At 42.2% G+C, this 18,324-nt stretch overlaps 1 protein-coding gene across 1 annotated transcript in view; it reads right to left on the bottom strand.

Annotated features, from left to right (window-relative positions):
• The window catches only part of LOC126094865 (myrosinase 1-like), a 36,559-nt gene extending 18,508 nt beyond the window's left edge, over positions 1-18,051 (bottom strand). The window contains exons 1-7 of the mRNA XM_049909497.1: positions 17,909-18,051; positions 17,564-17,694; positions 14,103-14,237; positions 6,182-6,304; positions 5,917-6,097; positions 421-515; positions 110-257 (exon numbers count right to left, since the gene is read on the bottom strand). Of these exons, the coding sequence (XP_049765454.1) occupies positions 110-257; positions 421-515; positions 5,917-6,097; positions 6,182-6,304; positions 14,103-14,237; positions 17,564-17,694; positions 17,909-18,044 (949 nt within the window). The 5' untranslated portion in view covers positions 18,045-18,051. The remainder of the gene's footprint in view (positions 1-109; positions 258-420; positions 516-5,916; positions 6,098-6,181; positions 6,305-14,102; positions 14,238-17,563; positions 17,695-17,908) is intronic.
• Positions 18,052-18,324: the final 273 nt, after the last annotated feature.

The following is an 18,324-nucleotide window of genomic DNA, read 5'->3' as shown; positions in this document are numbered from 1 at the left end:
ATGAGAATAACTATTTACATCACAATCACGTGGGGCAGAAGTCGAAATCGTTGTGTCCTCACTTGTTGAACCCCAACAGTCTTCTACTGCTGTACATTTGGTTACTCACCCCTAATGTACTCGATCTCTTCCTGTGTGAAGGTTGGTAGCCTTGATCGGGGCCGTCCCTCAGCCTTGCTGTTGGCATCCACTTGCTGTCGAACCACAGCTGGATAATCCCCATCCTTACTGTAAATAGGATGACCAAACATACCCATCTGCAATACAGAATTACACGTCAGTTTTCTCACAATCATCAATGTTCTACATATACACTTTTAAAGTCACGTGAATACTATCTGCAACAATCTCTAACAAACTAACACTACACTAAAAGTTACAGGGGATCCAACTGGTTGACGACAGAGCTACAGTACCCACCACAAACTGTCGTGCTCTTTCAGCTGCCTCTGCATCCTCTGTCGAGTTAGTCTCTGGTTCAGGCCAATCCATATTAAGCGTAATTCCCACGCTACCTGTGAAGTATGTCAAAGCAACCACGGGAGTATAAATTAGATTATGTTACATAGATCAGTGTCTGAAGTCATTAAATTGGTGCACATAATAATACTGATGGATCATAAACTATAATTTCAGCTTATCCAAAGTTCTCCAACATAAAACAAACTTTTATCTACATTTTTATTTTGTGTATTTCTTCACGTAGTTACAAAACATTTATTTCGTTGTATGAAATTATTATGGTGTAAGTACAAAGTGCTGTAATAAATAATATACCAATAATTTTATTTCTAGATTTGTAAACCCAGTGGACATGGCTTATTTACCTTGATTTCGTGATTTAGAAGAGCAAATCGATTCATCATTGATATTCATGCCCATCACTAAGTAGTTCTGAAGGTCGTTTTAAAAATATAACTGCTAATCCTAAGGTATGTAATGCGTTCAGTTTCATTTACATCATTTGGTACACAAAAACAAATATTATACGACTTCATTACCGAAAGTGTAAGAACGAGTTCTAATGCAACAGTTAACTAGCTGTAGACTACTACAGATATTGCTAAATTATTTATAGTGTCATTCACGTCTTTAAAAACTAAACTTGCGTCATGCGCAGAAGGCGAAAAAGTAGTAATCTCTTGTATTTGGTCATTTGTTATTGATGTGTATTAAGGAAAATAAAAGTCTTAGAACTTGAACCTGTAGCATCCACGACCTTGCAACATTGCGATAAGATTCAAACCTGCTACATATTTATACTGAAGACAGGTTTCTGCTTCACAGTTGCTAGGTAATTAACGAACCATTGTCGAAATTCTAAAATATCCGAAGTTACCTTTTTTTGGGTCATCAGAATTCCTCTCCTGTACCAAACTCCTCATCCCATAGAAGCACTTGCAACCTATGCCCTCTATTATTTGCGGGTGTGTTACAATCATTGCACTCCTCTGCCGTTTTTATCCTCTACACCTCCCTCTAGTACCATGGAAGTTATTCCCTGATGTCTTGAAAATGTCCTACTACCCTGTCCGTTCTTCGTGTGATTGATTTACATGTATTCTTTTCCTCGCTATTTTGGCAGAGAACCTCCTCATTCATTGCTTTTCAAGTCCACTTAATTTTCAATATTATCCCGTAGCACGACATCTCAAATGCTTTGATACCCTTCCGCTCCAGTTTTCATCCGTCCATGATTCCGTACCAAACAACGCTGTGCTCCAAACGATCAATCTCATAAATCTCTTCCTGAAAATAAATCCCATCATGGCCTATGAGCATGTGGTGCCTGGCTGACGGAATATTCAGGCACAACAGTAGACCAAGTGTAGCAACAAACGTTATTCTACCGACCAGGAGACATGTTTCGATTACTGGAGGACCCACATGCAATCCTAATTGACGATGTCGGTAGGTTAACATGGGAACGCATCGGTTTCTTTCAATGCAGAGACTAATTTTCAACAATGTACACTAATCGTTGTGCACTGACACATCAGTATTTGCATCAGCGTTGCACTGTGCCATAAGCTCTGCCGTAGATCGCCGTCTATCCTAATATACACAACTGTTAAGCATCTGACGTCAAAGTTTGGTAATGAAGCAAGCACTTAGAATACCTTGTCACCTACTTAGTGTTTCGACGTCCTTGAGACATTGCCAGTGACGATTGCACAAAAACAGCCGTTTCCGAGATTCTTATTCCCATGAGACAGGCCATAACAATCAGTTATTTCTCAAAGCCACTTTTCAGTGGACTTCTCCACTTGCAGGCAGTGTCGACGCTTGACTGATTCCCCGGTCATCGCTACCTCGCTTACAAATCTGGTCCAAAGAAACTGAAGATTAAAATAGGTGGTATTCACCCTTCACGTTTATGACAGCTTGAACTCTCCTCTCTGGGGACACCTTCATTGAGGTATAGGGATGACAGCTCATACTTCCTCAGGAGCTGAATTAGAGTATGTAGTGATGTTGGATATTGGTTCTGGAGCGAAGTCGATGTTCTCATAGCAAAGGTGATCCCTTGGGTTCAGGTGGGGACTTCAGACAACGCAGAACATTTCAGGAATGTTATTGTCCACAAACCACAGATGTTGCCTTATGACGGGTTGCAATGTCATGCTGACGAGGTCATCGTCTTCGAACCATGCTTTTAGTGTGCAGAGTACACAATGTTGTAAAATGTATTAATGTAGCATTTACTGCTCGCTTATACACAATGTGTGTACACCACAATAAGCTCAAAACTCATCCCCATCCTCCATCAGTATACACTGCTGACTCTGCAAATCATGGCAGGTAATGTTCTCCAGGTATTTTTCAAACACAAATCCTTCCACTCGGTTGCACTATTTATCACTCATAATCACTTGTTTATAATCATCCTCCACCGAGTGACTTCACTCTTTACACCACTTAAAAACGGGCTTTGTGCTCGCTACGGAAATGCATGTTTTACGAGAAGGTGCTGTACTATTGTACCCATTTTTCTACATCTACATCTACATACATACTCTGCAATCCACCATACGGTGCGTGGCGGAGGGCACCTCATACCACAACTAGCATCCTCTCTCCCTGTTCCACTCCCAAACAGAACGAGGGAAAAACGACTGCCTATATGCCTCTGTACGAGCCCTAATCTCTCTTATCTTATCTTTGTGGTCTTTCTGCGAAATATAAGGTGGCGGCAGTAAAATTGTACTGTAGTCAGCCTCAAATGCTGGTTCTCTAAATTTCCTCAGTAGCGATTCATCAAAAGAACGCCTCCTTTCCTCCACAGACTCCCACCCGAGTTCCTGAAGCATTTCCGTAACACTCGCGTGATGATCAAACCTACCAGTAACAAATCTAGCAGCCCACCTCCGAATTGCTTCTATGTCCTCCCTCAATCCGTCCTGATAGGGATCCCAAATGCTCGAGCAGTACTCAAGAATAGGTCATATTAGTGTTTTATAAGCGGCCTCCTTTACAGAAGAACCACATCTTCCTAAAATTCTACCAATGAACCGAAGACAACTATCCACCTTCCCCACAACTGCCATTACACACTTGTCCCACTTCATATCGCTCTGCAATGTTACGCCCAAATATTTAATTGACGTGACTGTGTCAAGCGCTACACTACTAATGGAGTATTCAAACATTACGGGATTCTTTTTCCTATTCATCTGCATTAATTTACATTTATCTATATTTAGAGTTAGCTGCCATTCTTTACACCAATCACAAATCCTGTCCAAGTCATCTTGTATCCTCCTACAGTCACTCAACGACGACACCTTCCCGTACACCACAGCATCATAATCAGCAAACAGCCGCACATTGCTATCCACCCTATCCAAAAGATCATTTATGTAGATAGAAAACACCAGCGGACCTACCACACTTCCCTGGGGCACTCCAGATAATACCCTCACCGCCGATGAACACTCACTATCGAGGACGACGTACTGGGTTCTATTACTTTAGAAGCCTTCGACACACTCACATATTTGGGAACCAATCCCATATGCTCGTACCTTAGTTAGGAGTCTGCAGTGGGGTACCGAGTCAAACGCTTTCCTGAAGTCAAGGAATATGGCATCCGTCTGATATCCTTCATCCATGGTTCGCAAGATATCCTGAAAAAAGGGCAAGTTGCGTTCCGCAGGAGCGATGCTTTCTAAAGCCGTGCTGATGCATGGACAGCAACTTCTCTGTCTCAAGGAAATTCATTGTATTCGAACTGAGAATATGTTCGAGAATCCTGCAACAAACTGATGTTAAGGATATTGGTCTGTAATTTTAAGGATCCGTCCTTCTGCCCTTCTTATATATGGGCGTCACCTGCGCTTTTTTCCAGTCGCTCAGGACTTTACATTGGGCAAGAGATTCGCGATAAATGCAAGCTAAGTAAGGAGCCAATGCAGTAGAGTACTCTCTGTAAAACCGAATTGGAATCCCATCAGGATCTGACGATTTATTTATTTTCAACCCATTCAGCTGCTTCACAACCCCAGGGATGTCTATCACTATGTCCTCCATACGGGAATCTGTATGAGACTCAAACGACGGTATGTTTGTACGATCCTCCTGCGTGAAAGATTTCTCAAATGCTAAATTTAAAATTTCAGCTTTCGTTTTGCTGTCTTCCGTTGCCAGGCCAGACTGATCAGTGAATGAGTGGATGGAAGCCTTCGACCTGCTTACCGATTTTATGTAAAACCAGAATTTCCTTGGGTTTTCAGCAAGATATTTTGCTAAGGTATGATGGTGGTAGTGGTTGTATGCTTCGCACATCGCTCTTTTTACACCAGCATGAATCTCTACTAACTTTTGCCTGTCCTCATTCTCCCGATCTTTCTTGTACCACGAGTGCAACTGTCTTTGCTTCCTGAGCATTCTCCTAATTGCGCTGTTAAACCACGGTGGGTCTTTTCCGTCCGTTACACACTTTTTCGACACATACTTGTCCAATGCGTGATTTACAATGTGTTTAAAATTTACCCATAATTCTTTCACGTCCATCGTACTGGAAGTAAATGAAGTCAATGTGGACGGCACTCTTGGTGCTTCGACCACTTCTGGGAAGGGTAAGAAGAGCGAAACGAGAGGAGTTTCTAAAACTGCTCAATTTTTTCTTATTCATGGACCTACTTTATTTTGTGATGCGAGGTTAAATTTTTCTATAATGAAAGTTTCTTCTTCCTCTAGTTTGGGTAACGGATGGCTAACTGTAGCTTTCGTTACATGTAACAATGCAGTTAGAGCAGGTTTGGAATCCTTTGAAACTAGGGAAATCTTAGATTACCGTACTATACCTGTTTCTGAGATTATTATTGCTAGTGAGGGTTCCTTTTTAACCTTTTTTGCACAGGTACTGTGCGAGTTGGACAGCGAAGCACTTTGGAACTCATGAGTGATTTATTCCGCTGATTTCATTCAATTTTTTCAACTACCATCTTGTACTCTTGACGATCCCCGCCCATATGTACAAGATCTCTTGGTTTAGCAGTCGTTGTTCCTTCGTGTTTCCACTTCACAGTCACGTAACCAGTAGCTGCCTAGGGCAGCTTGAGAAGGGTTGAAATATTCCTGACATATTTAGTACCCAGGTGATACCGAATGACAGCTCCACATTCGAGGTCACTGAGCTCTACTGATAGACCCACTCTGCTGTTACTGTTTCTCTACCGACCACACAGTATTGTTCGTTTCCTTTTACACAGGTACACCCGCCTCTCAGGGCATGTAGTGGTGAGCTATATTAGATATATGTTTGTATGTACGTACCTTGTCACATTATTTAATGCAACACCATAAAGCAGCATTTAATTGGGTAGTGGTAATGATTTGGTTTTCCATTGTATTTGTTTAATACAAGAGCTGTCAGTATCGAAAGGGACATCCATGTTGTCATGAGGCACTGACCGTTCTGTGTGGCTCTGTACTGCTCATCGTAGAGGTGCCAGACCCGGGCGTGAGCTTTGATGACGGTGTGTGTGGCCAGGTAGTCGCCGATTCCCGGAGAACGCTGACCTGGTGCACCCCACGGCACCGCGTAGCCTTCCACGAACTGATGGGGCTCGTTGAATGTGATCCACCATTTCACCTGTGGATCCATAGATCGTCAATTATTTTGCCAGGTAAAGTGAGAGTGACATGAGGCTACAAGTACACTGGAACTTTTACTTACCCTATCTCCGAAGTTCTCGAAGAGTATCCTGGCGTATTCAACGAAGTAGTCGGCCAGAAACTCGTTGGGCCAGCCTCCGATGTACTGCAGTGCTTGGGGGAGGTCCCAGTGGTACATCGTCACCTGCACATGGCATACAGTAGTGTCAAACTTTATAAATCGACGTATTTTTATCGCTTTCTCGCTCGGTTTTATGAAACCAAGCGACGAACACGTTTGGCGACACAGTCTCTGGGTGGTCGACTGAATTCGCGGGCAATGGCCTGACTGGCTAAATTCAATACTAATTAACTCGGAAACGGCTTAGCATATCGAATTTGTTTACTAATTATTTCTTGGCTCAATCTGCCTCCCATTACCCTTGCAAGCTTTTCAGACTGTTTCCGTATATACGTAGTGAGTAAGAATTGCACCAACAAAATTTCGGTGGTTTTTCAGGGATATTATGTGAGAAGTTTGGTATAGATACCCATGGCCTCCGTTGGTACGTTATGAGGGGTGAAAATTAATAGGACGTACAAACAGCAGGTACGTATTTCAGACTGGAAATTGAGCAAAAACGTTCTATGAACGTGCATCCATATATGCACTGTTCCCTTGGCAGATGGCTCTGAAGAATGAAAGTTCCTCTGTCCGCGTGCCATGTGTTACTTGTATGTTGCAGGAAAGTTCCTAAGACCATGAGGCGTGTGTCCCTTGTGTGTTGCAGGCGGTGTCATTAACGCAGCGTGCTTAAGTAGCAGAATGGTCCGGTATTCACGTCGGGTCGACATGCAGCACGGTCAAACCAAAATAAGTACCCTCGCAGACACCAAATATATCACACAACTTTCATCTGTCTGAAAGGACCCATGATCAGACAAACGCGCAGAAAGGACTTGAAATATTGTGTAATGTCGTTGGTGTCAGTGAGCATACTTGTTTTTGTACAGCTACGCTGCCTTTCGACCGTTTCCATCTGTTTGGCCGTACACAGACACAATGTCGGCTTGTTCCCTACATGAATACCGGTCCATTCTGCTGCTTAAGTACGCTGCGTTAACCATGCCGCCTGCAGCACACAAGTAACAGACGCCTCGTAGTTAGAGGAACTTTCATTCGTCACAGACATATGGCATTTCAACTGACCATTTCCAAACACATTTCATAAGATCATTTTTCCTCCATTTCCAGTCAGTAGACCGTCCCAGTATTTTGTGGGTTTCACTAGCGTTCACCCCGTGCACCAATGAAATATTTATGATTTATCGTCCCTATTAGTTTCATTTATGGGAAAATATCTTCACAGCGGTGAAACAAACTGTAATACGGCAACACAAAGCATAGAGTAATGCAATGAGGCAACAGCCTTGAAACAGATGCAAAGTATCGTAATCGGGTTGCATTGAAAGGTAAATATCTCTACACGGCGTCGTTGAGGGACTCTTCCATTGCATTCAGTGAACCCATATACGTAAGAACTGCATTTCGGCAAACTCACGAACAGTAAACCTCTAGGTACTGCTGTGTATGAGTTCTAGTAAACGACAAATGCAGCCGAAAAAAATGAGTCACATTCGAGGCATAATAAATGCTATCTTAAGGTAAAAGAGTGACTTGCGTTTTACCATTGCCAGCAAGTCAAAAACATGTATAAAGTATCGTGAGTGACTGTAATAAGTGTTTCCTATCAAGACACACAGTGCATGTCAGCGACATTTGCAGTGTTACGGAGATATATTCAATGCAGTTGCGGTACAAACCAGTCAGAAGACAAAAAAAATATACAAAGACAAATGACGGAATTACTATTAGTCTGAGTCTGTAACGACCTAGGTGTGGCCACCCGTCCCTTTAAATCAAAACACTCAGGAAATATCGCTGAACGGCTCCCGAAATTTTGTCGGTGGATTTTTGGCTCACCCTGCATTTATTAGTGTTATGGATCGTCGTCGGCGAAATATCTATAGGCAGAGGACAAGATTGAAATAAGAAAGGACTTGGAAAAAAACCGATGTATACTTTTCAGTGGAAACAGTAATCGATTAAGGGAGACAACGGGAAACTAAATCTGGACTGCCACGTGGAAAATTCCACAATCGTCTTTCAAACCCTAATACTTTATCTTAACCACTGTGGCGTCTCCCGTGGTGAGAGTCTAAGTATTATTAACTATAATGGAAGTATTATAAGCTTGATAATGAGAGAAGAGGTCAATAGCAGTTGTGTTATAGTAGCAAGTACACTTCTCTAACAGTAGCGTATAAAAGCAGTAATAATTAACGTACGCAAAAATTGATGTTGTTGTTGTGGTGCTCAGTCCTGAGACTGGTTTGATGCAGCTCTCCATGCTACTCTATCCTGTCCAAGCTGCTTCATCTTCCAGTACGTACTGCAACTTATATCCTCCTGAATCTGCTTAGTGTATTCATCTCTTGGTCTCCCTCTACGATTTTTACCCTTCACGCTGCTCTCCAATACTAAATTGGTGATCCGTTGATGCCTCAGAACATGTCCTAGCAAAAGATTCCTCCTTCTACTCAAGTTGTGCCACAAACTCCTCTTCTCCCCAGTTCTATTCAATACCTCCTCATTAGTTATGTGATCTACCCATCTAATCTTCAGCATTCTTCTGTATACGCAAAAATATGAGATTTTAAAGCCTTTTTAAATTGTACATGTAATAGGCCAACTGTGCAGGAATAAACAAGTAAGCATAAATTCACGGTTTTTATATTTACAAAATATTCTGTAGCTATTTTCATATAATTTACGAACTCATTGTACGGAAATATTCGGTGTCAGATAAAACAGCATCACGTTGAAATCAGATCGTATGGCTCATTGCAAGTGACAACAGTATGGTGTGTATTATACATTCATGTCATGTATCATCGATCACTGTTTCAGATAAGGTTATTTTGAAGCAAAAGTGATTGTGTAATGAAGGGCTTGTGTTGTGAAAGGCAGTCAGAGAAAATGGTGGGTAAAATACGTCTCCACCACGATGCCTAGTCGTCTTGCAAAAGCATCGTGGAGCAGATTGAGCTTAACATTTCGATTCAACCGATGAAAAATCTCAGCAGTGCAACATATTCCTTATTACACTGAGGAAAGGGAAATGAACCAAAGGCATCAGTACCTTGAAGAGTCAAGAACAACTGTACACCAACACTACTTCTTCTCTTCCGGTCAACTGTAGGCGACAGTAGTTTCCTACAACGGCTAAGGTGGATACAAAAGACTTACAAAAAGTTATATTTCTTCTCGCGAATAGCAGCTTTCTCTTAATGTAGAAAAATGTGAATGTACCTCCTAAATCGTGTCGGACTGGTACTCGGCGTAGTGCAGCAGATCGAAGTGGAAGGGACTCCTCATGGCATTGGAAGTTCCATTGAGAAGTACTGGCGCATGCTGCCTCTGTAGCCGTCTATAATTGCTGAAGTATTGCCGACACAGGACTTTTTGCGCGAATTGACCTCTCGTTTATGTCCCATAAATGTTGGATGGGTTTCAATGACAGGCGCTGTGAGTTGCCAAACCATTCGCCTGACGTGTTCAGAATGTTCGTCAAACCTATCGCGAATGACTGTCGCCCGGTGACATGGCGCACTGTCGTTCATAAAAATTCCAGGCTTGTTTGGGTACATGAAGTCCATGAATGCTGAAAATGGTCTCCAAGCAGCGGAAAATTCAGGGGACCCAGTCTGTTGCACGCAAACACGGTCCATATCATCATTGAAGCACCACCAGCTTGAATAGTGACTTGTTGACAAGTTGGGTCCGCGACTTCTGGAACTGCGTCGCATTCTGACCCTACCATCAGGTCTTACCAAGCGAAATCGGGACTAATCTGACCAGGCCACCATCTTCAAGTTGCGTAGGATGCAGCCGATATCGTCACCAGCCTGGAGACGTGCCGCAGGTGACGTCGTGTTGGTAGGAAAGGCACTCACGTCGGTCGTCTGCTGCCATAGTCCACATTGGTTTCTGCTGTTATCACATGCAGTCTTGCTTGTCTCTCTGGACTGACAGCTCTACGCAAACGCTGCTGCTCTCGGTCGTTAAGTGAATACCATCGGCCACTGCGTTGTCCGTGGTGAGAGGTAATGCCTGTAAGTTGGTATTCTGGGATCGGGGAATACTGAATTCCCTAAAGTTTTGCGAAACTGAGTGATCCATGTGTCCAGCACCAACTACCGTCCGGCATTCAAAGTCTGTTACTTCCCATCGTGTGGCCATAATCACGTCTGACAGCCTTCCACATGAATCACCTAAGTGCAAATGACAGCTCTGCCAATGCGCTGCCTTGTGTACGTGGAACCGCCGCCGTCTGTATATGTGTGTATCGCTGTCCCATATCTTTGTCACCTCAGGGTGGTGCTATGCTGCCTGGCAGAATCACAGTTTACAGGTATAATAGCAAATAAGAAGACTGTTAGTGGTACGAGGTAGTTCCGCTATGCACTACAGGGTAGCTTATAGAATATGTGGACAGATGTAGATGTAAATTAGAAAAGACATCCCAGTTCGACTACACCGAATATTAATTACTTCTCTACTTCGGCTATGGAAGATCAGCTTATTTTCGTATATAGAGCTCACGGGAAATCCAACAGGGAAAGGTGAAAGATCTAAATAGCACATCCAGTCCAATAAACAGTTTTAGTGTTAAGAAGATTGTGGTGTGCGTACTGTAAGACCTACAGTACACACACCATCTGATTATTTGACTTGTCGCTCTAACGAAGTAGGCGAGTGTCAGCAATATGTCTCATGGTCTTATCGTGGCGTGTTTATCTTCTGTCGTTAGGTCAGACGATAGAAATGCCACTTGCACGCTTAGAGTAGCAGATTGACGGTGACCAACTTTAAACAGAACTTGATTAATTTTCACACACATTTATTAAAATAAAAGCAAGCATAACAATCACTTAACTTGGTTCTGGATGCAATTTACAATTGACAGTCTGAAGTTCCTTTGGTCTTGGTACGTTAATCTTATTCTCACATATATCCCTGGTACTTGACAAAAGTGTCTATACATTTATCTTTATGGCTATGTACAGGAATATGATAATCTTATCAGGCGCAGACTGAAACTTGACTATAGACTGGTACAGACCAATGTAGAACTCGTACAGACTGCTACAGACTTACGCAGACTGACTAATCATAGGTCTGTACACTCGTTGTAATACCTCGCGCGTTCATATATCACTGCGCAAGTGTGATCTGCGAGGAGGAAAAGTTCTACGTTAGCAGCAATCTCATTGGCTGCGTTACATATTAATACGCGGATCGGCGGAAGCAGAATTTGGTCCGTCTTTATGGCAGCGCCATCTTGTAGTGCGGAGACGGACGAGCGCTGCGCCTGCACTGTGGTGCTTAGAGGGCGCGCTCTAGTGGGAAAGTTGTGTACACCCTGACTACGCGGAACTATGTAGACAACAAAGATAACAACGGGGTATCGTCAATTTTTTTTCCGGTAACGAAATTTTAGGTTGCTTTGTTAGAGCTGTAGTTGTGAAATATCTTATGTAACCACGCCCACCTCCGAAGGTATAAGAAGAGTACCAGTCTATCTTGGTATTATTGCAGGAAGATCCACAACCTTTTTCGTTCATTTATGGGGAGGTAACCAGGCAGTCTGAAATTTATACATGAAGTAATTTTATTCTTGTAGATAAGAGCTAGACTCGCTACATTTAACAAAGTTATGGAAACCACATCCCGACGTAATTACTTCGTAGAGATTTTTGTTCAGAGCTAGTTAGAAAGCGGTCATACAGATATTATTATCCAGTGTACCGTTATCCCTTGAGTCAACATCACAAGAAACGATTAACAACTGAGATTTCCGACGCTCATTTAACTTCAGTTGACATGTACCACGCACAACAGATTACTTGCACGAGTACTGCTCCATGCTACGTATTCACCAGCAAAATTCTTAAATTGTGTAAGTGTGGGCCAGATATAGGTAGTACCAGCAGTCCCACCGAGGTATATAGCAAAGTATGTGCGACATTACTGCCAGAGGTAGTCTTTATTAGAAACAAAACTGGGAGACGTTTCGTACTTACATATATATATTTCCCTTGGTTCCCGTAAACAAGCTCATACGAAATCTGCAAGAATTTCTTTGGTAAGATCACGGACGCTGTTCGTCTTTAAACTTGTTCCCAATGACCAACTACCGAGCAATGCTACTTTTTCCTTTCACTACGTACTTACCGTAATTTAAAAGCTGTACATTTAAGTCAGGGTACATTTTCGTTATCAAATTAGGCTTCAGACTGTTAGTGTAAGACTAACTGCTATTACGTTATGAAGCCAAAGTCGAAGCAATGCAGTGCAAAATGATCATTCCTGCCTATTATGAATACCTTGCACATATCTGACGACGATGCGAAGACGTGTTCCCGACGTCAACGTTAAGTACGTCCGCCATTCATTACACTTATAGCGTATTTGCTGGTTCACATTTGCATAGAGGTATACATTTCCTAGTAATTGTGGATATAGATTAATAGAAATCAGATAGGAATCAACAAATACCTCCGAAAAACCAGTTGTAATTTTTTTACAGAAACCGCGAAGAAACTCCACTTCTGTCTCAGATGTGCAGAATTCCGCGGTATGTCTGGGCATAATTACGTGATGGTGATTACTCCACAAAAACATAATTTCCCAGTTAATTAACTCGGTAATGGCACAAAGTAGTGCATTTTTCCTTAACGGTTATTTCTCAGCACAAACTACCCTCCAACACCGTTACAGTTCTTTCAAACTGCTTCTGACCATCCTGTATACCACTGGGATTTTCTATATGTTTACATATTATAAATTAAAGCCCCCCCCCCCCACGCGACTTCTGTTTATATGTTCACGCTAATCACAGGCACTACCGAAGGAATTTTAATGCAGCTTCCACTAATACCCAGAGTGACTCACGAGGACGTTTTTGCATATAATTTATCACTGCTACGTCAGACAAGTTACCCAGTCGTAGGTATTTGATGAAGCCCACGCGAAGCGGAGGAGATCACCAATCATGTATAATATTTTTGTTCCTTATTCATTGGTATGAATATTTACCAGCACATTCATCAAGCTACACTTTAAAAAAAAACATAATAAATATGGCAAGTTTACTCAAATTTCTGAAGAGCATATACTGACAAATAATTCATGACCATTGTCTTGAAACTAATCCAGCCAACAGCAATATTTATCTGGATTCGTTGGGCACAGTGGTACAACTCATTAGCATTCCACTGTATTGTACGAAGGTATGCATCTTAAAAGAAATTATGTTAGTGATACTCTCTCACTAACACAATGGGCCACCTAGGAACCGCTTCTTCGATGGTTGATAATGACAGTTGCTTTCTGTTTATCAGCATGGCCTGTTGACTTAGAGAGAAAACAACATACGGCTGCATGCCTGAATCTCTTGTTATGTCCCTTCTCCTCTCCTTGGACAGTACACCCGCCATACTGTGAAAGACATACATTTCTGATTCGTTTCTCGGAGTATGTTTGTAAGCAGTTACCGTTAATTTTGACCATGAGCTAGTGCATGATTGTGAGGTGCGCTTTTCTATACGTATGATCCCAATGCCTCAAGTGTCTCAATCAAAATTATAGTTCATCAGTCATTTTATGCAAAACAGGTGACTGAATATGGTCTATGACCATTTACGTTGTGAGCTAGACATCCAGACAGGTAAAGCAGTTTCAGTCACACTACGCTTGGGGGCAATTAGCATGTTGTTCCGTCTTAACTTTGTCGTAGTTGTAGAGAAGATAAGCTGTTTCTTTCTTTCGCATTGGGGTCAGTTGTAATTACAATATATGCCTCTTATTAGTGTTTCTAAATGGAAGAGAGGTTTACTGCACGAGAAAGAGTATGCGAATACTATCATTCTCCACTTACCAGAGGCTGAATTCCGTTGGCGAGCAGTTCGTTGATAAGGTTGTTGTAGTAGTCGATACCAGCCTGGTTGATGACGTCGAGGTCCCCGTTAGGCAACACCCGTGGCCAGGATATGGAAAATCGATACACGTCCGCCTGTTCGACAACGAAGTATTAATGGTCGCAACTAAATGTCTGGGGACTGACAGCTGATATTTCATTATTACATCACGTATTGACGCTGAACCCACTGAATAAAACATATCTGAAATTGTAAACATCCGGTTAACACATTATAATAGAAGAACAAACAATGTGCCTGATAATGGTTACTTATGAATAATATTTTAGTGCTTTGGGGATTAAACCAAAAATATTGAGAGAATTTAAGATTAAACCTCATTACCTTTTTGTAACCTAAGAGAATATTTAATGAAATGACCCTGAAAGTTATTTATCATTCTGAAAATCTATAAAAATCATGAACAGATATTTAGAAATAGGCAGTGATAGAAACGAATACTGCGATAGGGAAGCTTGTGTAATACACAACAATGCTACCTTGTAATTATTAAATGGGTGATTGGATTCGACAGTGGAGACCGAAAATGAAGGACTAAACATACACCATACGTAGTACTATATTACTGTAAACACTAATTTCTCTGTACTAATTGACGACGGATTTTTACAAAGAACCGGCAGTTACAGAACCGGAACTGATTTAATGAAATTTAGTCGCTGGAAATAAACTTCCAAAAACGTAAATGCATTGAATTTATTAAAGTACAATTACATACTTTCCCGTATGAACAGCTAATTGGAATTCGTTTCGAATGGATGCATAATTTGATTCAGGTTCTGCCGCTAGAGCTCTTGCTGCGCACAAAATTCACAATGAAAGTTCGTAGCCGCTCTCGACAATAAGGAAACGCGTAGACTGCGCGGCGCCATTCGATTTCCTCAGTAACGCAATTATACCGAAGTACTCCAGAAGCACAAATCGACACGTACACTCATGAGCCAGAACACTATGACCATCGACCTACTAGCGATAAAAGGCCGTCCAGGCGATAGCAGATTCACCTGACGGAGAATGACTGCTATTCAGACCCACACTCGATGCACTTACTATCAGTGAGCGTGAGGCCAGTACGCAGAATGGAGGAAGGCGCGCGAACTGAGTTTCATCGAGTTTCAGATTGTGATGTCCCGGAGGCTTGGCACGAGCATTTCGGAAACTGCACGACTTGTCGAGTGTTCAAGGAATGCTGTGGTAAGGGTCTTCAACACATTGCGAAACCAACATGAAACAACGTCCAGACGTCGTGGGGTTGGGCAGCCATCTCTCAGTACAGATGTCGGACTTCGTAGGCTGGTCAGTCCGGATCAGCGTGACTGCTACGGCTGCAGGTTCGAATCCTGCCTCGGGTACGGATGTTTGTGATGTCCTTAGGTTAGTTAGGTTTAAGCAGTTCTAAGTTCTAGGGGACTGATGACCAAAGATGTTAAGTCCCATGGTGCTCAGAGCCATTTGAACCATTTTTTCGTAGGCGGGCCAAACTAGTAAAGCGGGACAGGTGGCGAATTGTGGTGGAACAAACATCAGACTTTAGTGCGTGGCAGAGTGTAAGTGTGCTTCAACAGATGCCTGAACAGACAGTACACTGAACACTAACGATGGGCCTCACCAGCTGACGAATCATGCATGTGACAACGTTAACACCTCGACATCGGCTACTACGACTCAAACGGGCACGTGATCATCGGCACTAAACGTTGGCTCAGTGGCAGAATGTTGCATGGTCTGATGAATCCCGATACCTTCTTCATCATGCCGATGGGAGGGCGCGAATCCGTAGCCTTGCAGGTCAACAATTTCTTTAAACCTGTAATGCAGAACTCAGAAAAGCTGGCGGCGGCTCCATTATTCTCTTTGGAACATTCACGTGGGCATCTATGGCTCCGATGGAGCTCGTGCAAGGCACTATGATGGTCAGGAAGTCTCGTACACTGGTGGCAAACCACATTCTCCCCTTCATGGAGGTCATGTTTCTCAACGGCAGTGGCATTTTTCAACAAGATAATGCGACATGTCACAAGGCCAGTAGTGTGATGCAGGGATTCGAGGAACACAGTGGCTAGTTCCAGTTGATGTGCTGGCCCTCCAGCTTGCCAGGTGCCATCTCCCTCCAGCGCCCTACCAAGGTCTCACTGCTTACACGCCACGGCGCGTTCCAGAGGTGGATCTACCAGCTATTCGATAGGTCGCCATAATGTTCTGGATGATCGGTGTGCGTGTTCCATTGTATATCACGACACTACGTCCATAGCTATGAGAGTTTCGGAAGAAAGGGAATATGGCACACTGGTTAAAGCGCTAACTCGTATATGTAACGAGTGGGGTTCGGATTCACTTTTCATCATTATTTTCCATAGTTTGCCTAAGACGATTAAATGCAGGTTTAAAAGTTTTTGTTTGAAAAGGAACCAGCCGAATTCCTTTACGTTTAGAGATTTATTTCCATGAATATTGGCGTCGTCCCTTGACGACAACCCTCCTTACATTCGTTTTTGTTTGCACGAAATTCTTTTATTTTTGTCCTACTTTGTCTGCTACATATTCATAATTTTGATTTGCATTTCTTTGTATTGGCCGTGTTAGCAGTTAAATTTTCTGGATGTGAGGTCCGCCAGTTATGCAAAACACCGATTTTTCTCAGTACCCAAACATGTTCCGGCACCAACGTGCCATCATCACTGAGTTTTCGTTTTGATTTATTCGGCAATGTGAACATTTTTGGTAAATCATTATAAAAATACGTGCATCTTTAGTTCAAAGAACAGATCGTTTCTTTTTGTAGTAATTAACACACAAATGATCTAGAAAATTCATACACGCCAAATGTAAAGGTATTTACAAAAAGAAACGTTATGTTGCTTGGACTAAAGACGCACATAATTTTATAATCATTTAACAAAAATGTTCACATTGCAGAATAAATAAAAACGAAAACCCACTGATGATGGCACAATGGTGCCGAAACATGTTTGGGTAATGAGAAAAAACGGTGTTTTGCATTACTGGCGGACCTCACATCCAACAATTTTGTCTGCTACAGTTAAAAAGCGGTAACTATTTCTCGAATGAACATAGTATTTTATTTGTTTAAACTAACTGCTTGCTGACTTCCCAACAGGACGCTACATGAATCTGAAACGAATGTCGTTCCTGATTATAGATTTTCCTATGCATTGTTTTAATAATTTTGTAGGTATTTCAGATTCACCATTAAGTTCGCCCATAGACGTTTACTCAAAGCAAATAATGTCTTAAAACGACCAGGTGCACCTTTTTTTAAATCGTAGCTTCTAAGAAATATTGTGTATGGAACTCATAGTGAACACATAAGTCACAAGTTTTTTTTTAAATCGGTGCAAAAGAAGAAGTTAGCATGCTTGCCGCCGTAAATTGTACTTACGTTGAGCGCCTTCAGCATCTGAACATCTTCCTTGTACTTATGGTAAGAATCGCAGGCAACGTCCCCGTTCTGCTCTAGAATGAATAACGGATGGTTGTGGAAGAAGTTGTCCTGGATGCTTTCTCCCTTGCCTGTAAATGCGAGCAAGAACATCACAGTATATAATACACCTATCAACTATTGTCATGGAAGTACGTTATTTCCTTGGTTTTGCATAAGCAACAATAAGCAGTATATTGAACGCACAGTTATAAACGCTAAATCTAATGGCCCGTGCTCGAATACATAGTTTTTTCCCTCGTTGTCACTTTGCCTGCGGAATACACTTAATGCTTATGAACCCACCATCTTCATTCCAGGCTCCTTCGATCTGATATGCGGATGTTGCAGCTCCAAACATGAAGTCATCTGGGAATCGATTAGAGGCTGTCTGTGCGGAAACAACGGCTACCACAGCCGTAAAGGCGATCAGCAACCTCATCGTTGGAAATCTCCAGCGGGTTTGAATGAACAGCTGCAACGTGTACGTATAAATAGTGTAACTGGGCTATAATTTCGTAAGCTGTTTGTATATCCGGAAACAGATATCAGTTAATTTCCTTTTATCGTCCGTTAATGAGCATACTTCTATATGGTTTTACTGAAGTATCTTTTTGATCCGCGGATCACACAGCGATATCAGAAGAGGCTTTCTTATCAGTTCCGCTTATTGTACTCTCGTGGGAATGTTGCAGTTTACCGATCATTAGCAACGCTGATCC

This window comes from Schistocerca cancellata, chromosome 8 (genome assembly GCF_023864275.1).
Source record: "Schistocerca cancellata isolate TAMUIC-IGC-003103 chromosome 8, iqSchCanc2.1, whole genome shotgun sequence".
Classification (NCBI taxonomy): domain Eukaryota; kingdom Metazoa; phylum Arthropoda; class Insecta; order Orthoptera; family Acrididae; genus Schistocerca; species Schistocerca cancellata.
The sequence above is the reverse complement of the archived record's forward strand: the minus strand, read 5'-3'. Positions and strand labels throughout refer to the sequence as shown.